We start from the raw sequence: 13693 nt of genomic DNA on the forward strand, positions 1-13693 counted from the left end.
CACACACACACACACACACACACACACACACACACACACACACAGTCCCCTCATATATTCACCACACGACTCAGGCTTTAGACTGAGCCGCTACAGTTTGACTCCGGAAGAAAAAGGTTGGTTTAGAACAAGAAATGAAACAAACTGCAGGAAAGAAGCTCCTGGAGACACAGAGAGTTCACGTCTGTATCATTTCATTTGGGGGGGGGGGGGGGTTGACCCCAAACATGCCCGACAGGATGAGGAAGAGGAGGAGGACGAGCATCACACACTCAGAAAGACTCTGCTCATTAAAACTCCCTGTCTGCTTTGCACATGGATGGAGGACTCACACACAGAGGACAGGTCAGGGGTGGGGCAAGCCAGTCAGTGGGGGGAGTGTGTGTGTTTGTTTGTGTGTGTGTGGGGTGGGTGCATACACAGCAAACAAAATCATGAGAACAGCAGAGGGGCGAGGAGGAGAAATGGGAGAGGAGAACGCACAAAGTCGACGAGAGAAGAAGCAGACTCACAGACCTGATCAGCAAAAATCCTGGTTTTTGGCTCATAAACGGCTCCGCCCCTTATTTCATCCTCCACAGCCATGAGTCTTGGAAGCAGGACGAGAAGAGGAGTTGAGGAGAAGAGGGTTGTGGGGAGGGGGGGGAGGAGAAAGAGGGTGGGGTAACAGAAAGAGAGGGAGTATTATGAATTCAAGATTAACAAGATGTTGAGCAGCTCCAACATCTGGATCAACAGCGACTCGAGCCGCTGGTTTGAACCCCTGAACCCTGAAGCCACCGTTCGAACTAACCCGAGACATCCTTTATGAGGCACTGCCAGTTCTCACTGCCGGAGTGCTTCTGTCTTCTCGTCCCCGTGGGATTTATCAAAGCGTTTCTGTCCAATTTAAGATGTTTACTGCATCCAGTTAGAAGGGGAACTCACGCCTGGTTTCCTGGGACTTGGACGGTCCGGTAACAAACTCCAGTCATCCCCAGGGAATTGTCCACTCTGACGTAACCAAAGCTGACCAGAATGAGTTTGGCTCATCATTTCAAAGTCTGTACTCACAGATAGAAGCTTTGAGGCGCTGCAGTTTGCACGAGCCAGCGGGCGGTGCGTTTCCCAGCCTTGAGCCAGGGATTTATCCAAGCAGCCAATGAGATTTCTCACACTTATCTGTCTCATAAACTGGCTGCTCTACTGTTGCTTGGTGATAAGTGGCAAAAAAATAAATAAATAAAAATAGTTTGCTTCATGACCTGCCAGGTTTCATTTCAAAATGATCAATTTGTCAACATGAAATGAGCCTAATGAGATGCTATGCCTTTAAAAAGATGAATAAAGGAGCCACTTATTCAGTGTATGTTCATTTGTTGGAGTAAAAACCTTTCATTTTAGTAATTCACTAATCACCACCAAGACTGCAGCACTGATCAAGTCTCACTGTTTCCTTTTATAAAAACTCGTTTTCATCGCCTTCATTTTCTTTTTATTAAGAACACAAAAGCACAAGTTTGACAAGAAAGAAACAAAAACCCACAGTTAAAGTTTCAAACATTTGTGTTTGGATGTTTTATTCCATAAATAACGTACAGAGTTGAGACTTAATTTACAAAAAAAAGAAGAAGAAGAAGAAGAAGAGAGAATAGGAAAGGAAAAGAGTCAGTCATAACCACAGACAGAAATATTTGCACTGTCCCAAAGAACAATGGAATGTAACATGAGTTTACAGCATTTAGATTCAACATGACTTCAAAAGGCAGACAATGAGTCGAGTGGATGATCCGTTAAAAAATAAAGTTCAAGTAGTGTGCTTCTGAGGTCAAGTCGTACATTTAGTCAAAACGATGCTTCGAACATGAGGTCACAATGTCTGAATATTTTGCTACAGAGAAAAAAAGACAAAGATGCAGGAAATGTAAAGTCAACAGAAACTCAGACCTGCTTCAAAAAGCAGCTGCAAATATTTTCTTTTCTGTTTTTTTAAACTTTCCTTACTTTGATTCAAAACTTTACTTTTATTACATTTTTTTATTTAAGGATCTCATTAAAACAAGAAATATTTGCAACTTCTTAAACACAGGTCTGCAAAAGAGAAAATCAAACCCTTGGTTGTTGCTAAAAAAAAAAGCCATTTCAGTCACACATCAAGTCAAAACTCAGAACCACTATAATTCATTTGCAAGATTAAAACAGAAGATTTGCTGTAATACAGTCTGTACAGCCTATTGATGTATTCTTGCTACAAAAGAGAGGCAGATATACCAACACCAGAATACCTATTACTCTGAAAAAGAAAAAAAATAAACTTCTTGTAAATAATTAGAACAATAATAATAAAAAGAAAATCATAATGTACAACCCCAATTCCAGAAATGTTGAGATGTTTTCTAAAACTTGGCTAAAATCAAATGAGGAAATCATGTCGAAATGAGGATTAAGTCAAATTTGGTAAAAATGACCTAATTACATTTTCAGGTTCCTGCTTTAAGTGTTATAATTTTATACCTGGATCATTCTGATATAAGTAAATCCTTATATGTGACTTAATTTGTCTTGTTGGTTACATAAATATTTGGTCTGAATCCTAATTTTATTTAACTTTAATGAGGAATTTTTGATGTCCTTATAAAGAGGAAAGCTCATTTGAATATTGAGATTTCCCAGCTTAAAAAAAAAAAAAAAAAAAAAAACGTTGCTAGCTCAAATAGAAAATCCCAAAATTTTAAGGCGTTTTTTCTCAAAATCAGTTTTTTGTTACTTTTTTGTTACTGCTCAAAAAAGTGCTTCAAAAATTGTTTTATGATTATATTTCAGACAGTTCATTCAAATGATACATTGATAAGGATTTATTCATTATGTTTTGACAAAATGCAGTTTTTGCAAACCTTTTTATCAAAACACTCTATTGCCTGTTTCTCCATAAACCAACTTTAGACTTAACTCTTCTTTTGATGGGATGAGTCACAAATGTCATAAACCAATAAAGAAACATAATAAACATATCAACTATTTAACTAAGAGTTTGTACAATGATTAAAAAGAAGATCAGTTGGATATTTGTGTCAGCAACACATTTTAAAAAGAGCTGGTTCAGAAGCAACAAAAGGCTGTAAAAGTACGAAACAGCTGGAGGAGCATTTTACTGCTAATGACTTTAATTAGCAACAGAGCTGGGTGTAAAAAGAACAGAAGTAAAAATGAGCAGAGCTTCACCAGCCTGTGGAAAACCAGCCGGTTCGGATGTTATCAGTCCATTCAATGGACGTTATTAGTGGTTATCAGTCCCATAGAATGGCTTCAGACTGTCCCGACAGTGCCCCCTAGTGGGTTACAGTGCCATTCGTTGGAATGCAACAATCTGCTACCGCTGGAGTCTGGTATACTTTGTCATAGCCCATGTTATTTTCTCTAAAATTAACCTTAGTGGTTTTATGCCTGATACTAACCAGCTGACAGTCTGAAGCCATTCTATGGGACTGATAACAGCTAATAACGTCCATTTAATGGATGATAGCATCTGAAGCGGGTGGGAAAACACTGTAACAAACAGGTCTGGTTCTGTTCTGGACATCACTCCTCCATAAATAACCTCACAGTTCACGATGCCACCCACAAACACTGGTTAAAGCTCTATCATGCAAAGAAGCAGCCGTGTGTGAACACCATGCAGAGACTCAGCCATCGTCTCTGAACCGAAGCTCATTTAAAAAGGGCCGAGGCCAAGTGGAAAACACATTTAGAACCTCACCGATGGCAGATATCAGTCAATTCAGATTCGGTTTTTATGATCCAGGGTGTCTAAACTTTTCAGAAGTGGGGTTGTAGCTGCATGAGCTAAATGACAAAACTAACTTTCTGAAACAACTATTCTGATCACCACGTCACTGGACACCACCAATGACGAACTGCAAGGCCAAGAAAATCATACCGAGCATGTACAGCAAAAATCATACAGAGGAGAAAAAAAAGTCGTGTTTGCTTTAACTGATAAATCATTTCATCACACGTTGTTAGATCAGTTCACAAACACGTTTCAGAAAAGCCAGAAACCCTTTGCAAAGCAAAGCAGGCGCTTTGTCAGAAAGTTGAGTCATTGTTGTTCTGTTGCATTTTAGTACTTTACAGTATTACAGTACAGTCTTTATTAAATCTGTTCAGATCCTGCAGCTGGCACCTGGCAGGAGACTTGATCAGGTAGTCACTGTGTGTACACAAAATGCATCCAATACATCAGAATCCTGCAGGTGCTTCTGCACAAACAGCAAATCTGGACATATTGTATCTGTTATTGCGCTTTTCTGGCTAAAAAGTTAGCTATTGCAAAGTTCAAATATGTCACTCTCAATACATTTCATACTGTATATATATATATATATATAAGATTATAGTTATGGCTCTTGCATCTCTGTGTTTTAATATGATATGGATTATTGGTAAAAATAGATTATTACTATGATAAAAACAATAGATTTGTTTCCCTTCTGATGCATCTTTCCAACATAAATCTCTTAACAGCAAACAGCTTAGGGAAGATAAATAGTTTTATTATATTTATACTTTAAATATTATAACTTTAATAGGAAATCATGTAGCCAACTATTAAGACCTAAAAGCAAAAATATATTTGTATATAAACACACATGCTACTGGTAAAGTGGGTTCAGTAGGTTGAAACTAGCGTGAGCTCAAACTTCACATGTGCCTTTGGTTTAAATAAGATCTGGAGTTGCTCTGAGCCTAAAGTAAAGTTTACGCACAGAACATTAAGGCTTCTCTGAAAGGAAAACTCATGAACCTGGAGAAACGACGCAGACTGGTTTTACTCTGCGGGAAAAATAAAAAATAAAAAGTGAAAACATTTTTCAGGCTGACAGGAGCTCATGATCTGCTGCAGAACCTGAGCTCACATTTTCACCAGCATAATGAACACTGGAAGCTGACAGCTGAACGTCCACTGAGGGTCAAACGGAACATGTAAGGCTATGGTTGCACTTGTTTCAGGAAGTCCAGACGGGACTTCTCGGCATCCGTCACTGTCTGTGTGCTCTGCATGTGTGCAGTAACGTGTCCGGATGACGCACGAGCCTTGCATTGCACCCGGTGGCATCGTGTTGGCTCAGTGGTCTGTGAGTAAAATTAACTTGGAAGCATCCAGATCTGCTACTTAATTCACCCCTGTGTGGTCAAGGTGGTGGAGGAGAGGTCACACACATTACAAGAGTAAATCTGGACAGTGCGTCTCCTCCCGACACTGTGTTCACGTTAAGCTCCCACCTCAGGGAGAGATAATCGGGGGGGATGCTTTAAGTGCTCTGCTAATGGAGAGTTCCTCTACGACTTTCCGCTCCAATCTTTACCAAAAACTTATTTATTCAAGCTTTAATCTGTAATGTTCCTTCCACCTTGTTCTATATAATAAAAAAATAGGAAAGCTGTCAGTTCCCAAGTTTCTTCTGTGGAAAGAAACCTCAGCAGTCCTTCGGGGAACAGAGCTCGCTTTGATTCAAAAAGGAAGAGCTAAACCCAAAGCGTGGTCTTCCACAGTCCTGTGCACCAAAGTCCAACACAATCATTTTCACGTCAGAAGAAGTGCAGTCGTGTTTATTTTACTATCGATCCTCTTGTGCTTTTACGGGGAAACCTTTTGGATAATTGGACAGTAAGTGGAATAATCTCACACGGTTCCCCAAAGTCCAGTTAAAGTGTTTGTGAAAAAAAGGCTGCTGGTGGGTGCAACAGCACAGGAGGAGGGCGGATGATTTTAATGATGCTTTTAAAAAAAATGGTAAAAGATGCTTTTTCCTTTAAAGGACGAGCAGGACTCCCTGTCTTCATTCCAGCTCTTCTTTCCTGGAGTGGGTTAGAAGTGGCAATATTCTCTGTCACAGATATCCACCCTTCAGTTGCAGACCAGACTATCATAAAATGTGAAAATATGGCAAAAATGTTGCTTTTTAAACTAAGCACGTTCTCTATGATAAACAAAACAGGAACAGATGAGACTGCCTCACATAAAGTACTCAGAGAATTCTTAAAACACAGCGAACATCAAATAAATATCTAGATTTTGAACTTGTGCACAGCCAGAGACAATCAATATTCTGCTTCTTTCCCATGAACTACTTCATTTGTTGGTGATCAATAAAAACTAAACGCTGCGCTCAGAGACTACCCGGTTAGAGTTTCACAAAAACCTTTGATTAATTAAGCCTCACTTGCAGTTCTCTCTCTGCAGTTGTCTAAACACAACAAATGTGGGCTTGGGACAAACGATTTGCAGCAGCAATCACTTTAAGGTCAATCAACCACTTTTTGTTCCTGTTAGAAAAGAAGCTAGCACCAGGGGGACACACCCTGCGTACTCCTCCAAAGCATCCAGAACTCTGTCCTGCGGGTTATAATCTGTTTTATTCTGTCACTCGTTGCTTTGGCTTTCAGTCTCACTCTGGAGACAACAGGACTTAATGAAACTGAAACCAGTCTCCAATCATGCAATCTTCAGTTCCTTTTATAAATAAAGCCCCTTGCTGTTAAACAGTCCAAGTATTTTGTACGACAGCTGCTCCAAATTGATGCTTTATCTTGTTAAACTGAACCCAGCATTTTGAAGTTGTACCTTGGAAGTCCCCTGTGCTCACTTATTCCTTTTATTTCACATTAGTTATCTGACTTTTAGAGAACATGCCACTTTATCGCCACATATCCAGGAAAAAGGATTTCCATCGATTCAGAAAAAAGCCACATGATGGCTTTTCTTTTGCCCTCCATCCCAACAACAGCCTCCATTTACCTGTTAATTATTCCTTTAATTTGGGAGTCTTTCTCCACTTGCTGTTGCCGTAGTCTCCTCTCGCTGTCCTCGAGTCGATTCTGGTACTGAAGGAGGATCTTATTGGTCTGTTGCTCCTGCATGAGAAGCCTGCGCTCGTACTCCTCCAGCTTTTTGTGGGACATCACCAGGCGCTCCTTCAAACAGTTGATCTCCTCCTCGTACTCTCGGACCTGAGGCAGAGGCACCCAGAAAGGACAAATTTCATTTGTTCCTTGATTTAATAAGGATCACATTTATTCAAGCTACAGCCAAATTAAACACAATGCAAACTATGTACGGACGCCTAAAATAAACTGAACTGAACTGAACTAAATTAAAAGTGTCACATCCTAAAAACTAAAGAGATCATGGTGGTAGCTTATATGAACCCCACACGTACGGAAAGCACCAATGCACCAGAACACAGAAGTCACCAGAACAGATTCATTGCCTTGGGTAGAGATCCACAGGGGGTGGGGTGGGAGTGCTTATTAGTGGGCCCGATAGATAGCCCTGCATCAGAGCTAAACAACAACAAAAAACTGAAGCACCCATGTTGAATAGTTTTTAAGTTATTAGCATTTTTATGTCCAGACACCTTCTTTTCAGATGGAGCCCCCTCCTCAAATATGGAGTCTATTGTAAAACTGTTGGCTGGTGCAGTGTAGGTCGGACTCATCTACATTCCTGCCAAATTTCATGCTGCTAGGTGCATCCCAAAATTTAATTGTTTTGGATGGGGGGGTCCGGTGGGGTGTGTGTGTGTGTGGGGGGGGGGGTCATTGGTGGGCCCAACGGATAGTCCTTTATCTGAGCTAAAAATAATAAAAATCTGAAGCTCCTATGTTAAATGGTTTTTGAGTTACAAGCATTTTTGTATATCCAGACACCCCCTTTTCAAGTGGTGGTGGTGGGGGCCTCATTGGTGGGCCTGATGGATAGCACTTCATTGGAACTAAACAACAACAAAAAAAAAACCTGAAGCTCCCATGTTAAACAGTTTTTGAGTTATAAGCATTTTTGTATGTCCAGACACCCCCTTTTCAGATGGAGCCCCCTCATCAAATATGGGGTCTATCATCAAACCGTTGGCTGGTGCAGTGTAGGTCGGACTCATCTACAGTCCTGCCAAATTTCATGCTGCTAGGTGCATCCCAAAATTTTATTGTTTGGGTGGGGGTCCAGTGGGGTGGGGGGGCTCATTGGTGGGGCCCTAGCCCTTCATCAGAGCTAAATTAAAAAAATTGAATTGCCTATGCTGAATGGTTTTTGAGTTATAAGCATTTTTGTATGTCCATAAACCCCCTTTTCAGATAAGGTGGGGGTCCGGGGGGCATGGGGGGCTCATTGGTGGGCCCAACGGATAGCCCTTCATCAGAGCTAAATAACAAAAAAATCTGAAGCTCCTATGCTGAATATTTTTGGGTTATTAGCATTTATATGTCCAGAAACCACATTTTCAGATGGAGCCCCTCCTCAGATGGGGTCTATTGTAAAACCGCTGGCTGGTGCAGTGTAAGTCGGACACATCTACATTCCTGCCAAATTTCATGTTGGTCGGTGCAGCTGTTTCCATGCTAAGGTTGACCAAAAATCTTGAAAAATAAAAAAATTAATATAAACTGTATGAAAACTAGACCCCCGCTTCACGTGTGGGGGTCATAATAATAAGTGTTGTTTAAACAGGTGCTCACCCTGTCCATGCGCGACTCATCCATGCTCTTTGAGTACTCCTTCAGTTTGAATTCTTCTCGGTCGATTCGCGAACTTTCGATGTCAGCTGACAGATGAGGCATGTTGGAAACCCAGGCCACAGTTCTCTCGTTAGCTGGGGTCGGGGGATTGAGGGTGGATGGTGTCTGGGAGCCCTGAGGGGGAAAAAACAGAATAATAGTGAATTAGTGATAAAGTTGTAACATTAAGTGCCATCGTTCATGTTGCTGAAAACCAACTGATCAGATGAAACATGCAGATGTTACCTGTTTGCTCATGGTGGGTTTGAGAAGGTGCTGTTGAGACTGTTGCTGTGGGGACTGCTGAGTGCTCTGACTGGTGGTCCCCTGTGGACTTCCACTTTCCCTGACAGAGCTCTGCTGGTGGGGGAGACCCGGGGCGGTGTTGTCTTTGACCGACAGCTGCCGGGGTCCATGCTGCCTGCCGCCGTAGCCGGATTCTGGTGACTGGAGAAGGTTACCGCTCTGTGGTCGAGATTTACCGGATGGAGCGGGCTGAGCTGCCGAGCTGACGGACAGCTGATGGGACGTCTGGGACTTGACCCGCTGGCTGGGGGGCGGAGCCACAGAGCTCTGGCGCATGGGTTGGACCGTGGATGGTGGCGTGGTGGCCAAGGAGGAGTGCGAGGTCCCAGTCTGGGAGGCCATGCCCATCATTTCTTGTTGCTGTTGGAGATTATCCTTGGTAAGAAAACAAGTACCACAGAGTTTCATTTTGCTGTTTTTACCGAGCATGCCGCTGAAAAGGTCCAAGAGGTGTGGGGAAAGTGAAAAGTTTGAACTCTTAAAAAATAAAATCCTGAATAATTTATGTTATTTTAACCGGGACAAGTTGGCAGGGTTCCCACACCTTGGTCGACATCAAATTCAAGAGCCTTTCAAGGACTTTTCAGTACCAATTTCTTCAAATTTAAGAACCAAGCGTGATGGCAATTACCTGCTGCTACCACAGAATGTTACCAATAAACAGGTTTAATATGTAAATTCAATGAAAAACTGAACAACATAGGAGTTGCTGAGCCAGAATCAATGAAAGAAAGTGGATTAAATGTTTACCCTACATTCATATCCACAATACATGAACATGTAATTATGTCCTGGGAGGTTTGGCAGCTCAGTTTGGGAGGACATGTCCAGACCCTCGGTGAGGACAGGAGGAGCTGTGGTGCTCCAACCTGGGCTCAGAAAAAAAAGACCCGCCCTACTCTGATCTGATTGGATAAAACTATGACCATGACTCACGTTATGTTGAAAACCAATCCTGAGTTATCCAGCGCAACAAAAGTATGTTTTTTTATTTAATTTTATTATTATTATTTTGTTTTTACAGATGATGAAAATCAGTGGTGTGAATAGAGAACTTCAATCCCCAAAAACATTCAAGGACTTACAAGAACAAGTGTAACTTTTGGCTGTTTTCACAAACTTTCCAAGGTCCTGAAATCCTTTTTTCAAATTCACAAACTTTCAAGGATTTCAAGGACCCATGAGAACTCTGGGTTGGATGTGGTTAACAGCAAATCTCTCTCTCTTTTAAATAGATTTTGAGAAACTTTCAGCTCAGAACTTTGTGAAGCCAAACCCTAATTAGTTTTAACACTAAATAATACTCTACAATAACAATATGTTATATAAATGCAATAAAAAACTCAAAAGGTTCTTACTGAAAACTAGGAAGTGAAACATAAAAAGACAACATCAAATGTTGAAGTTTGGAAGCGGGTACTCCCATAGTTTTTCAGATAGAACGAATGATGTAGCTGGTCACGACTTTACTTAATAGCCTATATGCCACGGTCATTATGACGTATTTCCGGTAAAATTCTGGCCCCACTCCTCCCTTCCACTTCCTGGTTACTGCCATTGTTTTTAGCGTTAGCTCCTAGTACTAGTCCGTGAAAAAGTCACAAAAGTTAAAGCATCTGTGATCCACTGGTTTAAAACGTGAGTTCTGTTTTGTGTCGTTGTGTCAACTAACCAGCAGGTACGATCAAGTAGTTAGTTTTTCTCCTTTTTCCTCTTGATGAGGATTAAAGGTGACAGCTGTGGATCATAGAGTTACAGGGAAGACTTAGCTGTAATATCTCACGCTCGCGTTTGTAATCGGCGTTTCTAACCTGAGGATGTTCAAGAGCCAGCGTCAGAAATGAGAAGACAGAGGTTACAAAGGTGGGGCGGCTGTGGTAGAGTGGTTAGGGGAATCGTCCTGGAACCGGAAGGTCGCCGGCTCGATCCCTGTCCAGTCAACTCAGTCGTTGTGTCCTTGGGCAAGACACCTTACCCGCCTTGCTTACTGATAGTGGTCAGAGGGTCCGGTGGCGCCTGTGTATGGCAGCCTCGCCTCTGTCAGTGTGCCCCAGGGCAGCTGTGGCTACAATGTAGTTTGCCACCATCAGTGTGTGGATGTGTGTGTGAATGGGTGAATGTCTGTAGTGTGAAGCACTTTGAGTGTCCTGGATGGATAGAAAGGTGCTATACAAGTATAGTCCATTTACCATTTACAAAAGGGAAATGTACATTTATCCCCTTCACTGCCAAGACCGAGAGAGGACAGCTAGGAGGAAGCTAACACAGCAGCCGGTACAGGTAGGTGTGTGTGTGTGCGTATGTGTTATACAGAGCATGAAATGCTTTTAGGCAACTTTGTCATGAGTTTTATGCAAAAGTAAAACCTTGTTAGAGTGAATATTACAGCGTAGACAGAACTAGAGCGACGAGCGCGCCCACTCGCCCTCCCTCCCACCTCCCGAGCACCGAGAGCTAATAGAGATAATCATTACGTTTTCAGTTCACCAACATCGGGGAAAACGATCTAAACCATACAAGTAGCCCATCAATTTAAAGCCCAGACTCTGCTGTTTCCAACAATATAAGTGTCACAGCTCTACGTGACAAATTCACAGAACAAACAGCCAAGGATAAGCAAAAAAGGCTAAATTCTGGAACCATAAACACGAATGTCTTTCCTTTGTTTTTATGGCTTTAATCCACTTTGGAGTGATTTTTTTTCCACTTGGCTGAACCTATACGTCTCCTGTGTTAATGTTGGTACATGTAATATAATAATTCTGTACTGTGGAAATCATTAAGAGTCGTGGGGTGAAAAAAATCTTTAGCTAACGCTGTGTTACCTGCGAACTGGAAGTGGTCAGAGTGGCCCCAAGTGCTGGACCGGATATCCGTGGCATTTAGGCTATTTTTCTTAATTGTTTTGAGTACAGATTTGAACATAATCCAATCAAACCACATGAAAAGAGACATGAGATAGGTTGATGTGAGGATGTTTACCTGCACATGCATGGACATCTGCCTGCGTGCGTAGTCAGCCCTGCTGTAGTCATCGCTGTAGCTGTGAGAGTGGATGATGCTGGGTTGGCCCAGGTGACTGTCCCTGGTCCTGAGGGTGGACAGATCCTCACTGCGAGAGAACCCTCCATGGGCAAACTGTGGAATGTAGGTTTGATGAGAGGGCTCAGGTTCTGGGGCCAGGAGGAGGGGTGCTGGGGGCTGAGCCCGACTGTGCTGGTGGTGCAACTGTTGCTGTTGAGGCCCGTCAGCCGTCGCCAGATGAAAGAGGGGATTCTGGAAGGAAAGCGGGTAGCGCATGGCGGCGGCCTGCTGTTGTTGCTGCTGGGATAGCGAGTCGGTTGTGGCGCCCATCTGGCTCAGCTGGCTCAGCCGGAGGCCGCCAGACATGCTGGAGCCGCCAGAGCCAGCTGACAACCTACCACCGGCCCGCAGCTGGCTGCTCAGGCCCGACCCCAGGCCGCCACCGCCTCCGCTGCTCAGCCCTCCGAAGCTGCCCATACCAGCGATGGAGGCCTGGGAGGAGTTGAGCATGTCCACCGACTGCAGGTTAGACACGCTGTTCATTCGGGAATCCTGGAGGTCCATCATAGATACGCTTTTATAGACACTGAGCACCTATAGTAAGGGGTATGAGAGGCTAGTGGGCCCCCTTTATTTAATAATGCTGGGTGGGCACGGATGATATGGGTGAGGGTGGTGCGGGTGTTTTTTTTTTACCGCGAGGCTTGCCTGAGTATCGGAATGCCTGAAAGTATTTCCCAGGAAATACCGCTAGGATGGGTGGATCAGTGGGAAAAAAGCAAATGTCATGACAAACTAGAACCTTGACAACACGATGGCAGATTCTTTTCAGTATGACAAACATGCATTGTCATACTAACCTCCCTTTGAAAAGAGAAAAAAACAAAAATAGTGGATGGGATGATGATTCCCCAAGCTCAGCGTGATAACACTCACCTTAGGGTCCGGCTCTGTGATGTCCGAGCTGCTCGTGCAGTACGCCGGGCTGGAGCGGGCCAGGGGTGGGCGTGAGACGTAAAACATGTCTTTGGAAACTCGATGAGGGTGATCGCGGTCCTGAAAACTCATCTGGGAGCGGGAAGGCATGACCCCTCCGGTGGAGGTGGGGGAAGGCAAACGAGTGATATCTATGGAGCTGGAGAACAGCCGTCAGTAAAGCCCCAAAGTAAGAGAGGAGGGGTTAAAAAAGGGTTTCATACACACAAGTTCAAAGTTACATGTAGAGGTGCTGGTGAAAAATAAACTATCTTCAATTACTCATTGACCAACATAACATATTAGTAATAAACTTAGAGTACTGGTCAAACTAAAGCAGGATCAAACTGTAGAAATCAATTGTCAGGTATTACATTTCTATTTGGCTAAGTTGAAGCTTCACTGTCTACAGTTTGTTAAAGGGGAGGTATTATGTATTTAACTGGTACATAGTTCAATTCTATGCCATAATCAAGTATTTAAGTTATATATATATATATATATATATATATATATATATACATAAATACATATATATATATATATATATATATACATATATATATATATATATACATAAATACATATGCAAATATATATATATATGTATATATATATATATACATATATATATATACATAAATACATATATATATATATACATAAATACACATATATATATACATATATATATATACATAAATGTAAATGGATGGAGCTTTGATTTAATAGGTGGTGCTTTGTGTAAATGGGTGGTGCTTTGTGTAAATGGGGGTACTTTGTGTAAATGGGTGGTGCTTTGTGTAAATGGGCGGTGCTTTGTGTAAATAGGCGGTGTTTTGTGTAAATGGGTGGT

At 42.3% G+C, this 13693-nt stretch overlaps 1 protein-coding gene across 3 annotated transcripts in view; it reads right to left on the reverse strand.

The window, feature by feature from the left end:
- Positions 1-13693, reverse strand: part of syngap1b (synaptic Ras GTPase activating protein 1b) — a 222439-nt gene that overhangs the window by 13738 nt on the left and 195008 nt on the right. For all 3 annotated transcript variants that reach the window (XM_014023448.1, XM_014023447.1, XM_014023449.1), the window contains 6 exons: positions 12799-12997; positions 11821-12414; positions 8779-9213; positions 8494-8667; positions 6779-6990; positions 517-589 (listed from right to left, as the gene is read on the reverse strand). In XM_014023448.1, coding sequence (XP_013878902.1) covers positions 517-589; positions 6779-6990; positions 8494-8667; positions 8779-9213; positions 11821-12414; positions 12799-12997 — 1687 coding nt within the window. The remainder of the gene's footprint in view (positions 1-516; positions 590-6778; positions 6991-8493; positions 8668-8778; positions 9214-11820; positions 12415-12798; positions 12998-13693) is intronic.

Source organism: Austrofundulus limnaeus, unplaced genomic scaffold (genome assembly GCF_001266775.1).
Source record: "Austrofundulus limnaeus strain Quisiro unplaced genomic scaffold, Austrofundulus_limnaeus-1.0 Scaffold370, whole genome shotgun sequence".
In the NCBI taxonomy this organism is placed as follows: domain Eukaryota; kingdom Metazoa; phylum Chordata; class Actinopteri; order Cyprinodontiformes; family Rivulidae; genus Austrofundulus; species Austrofundulus limnaeus.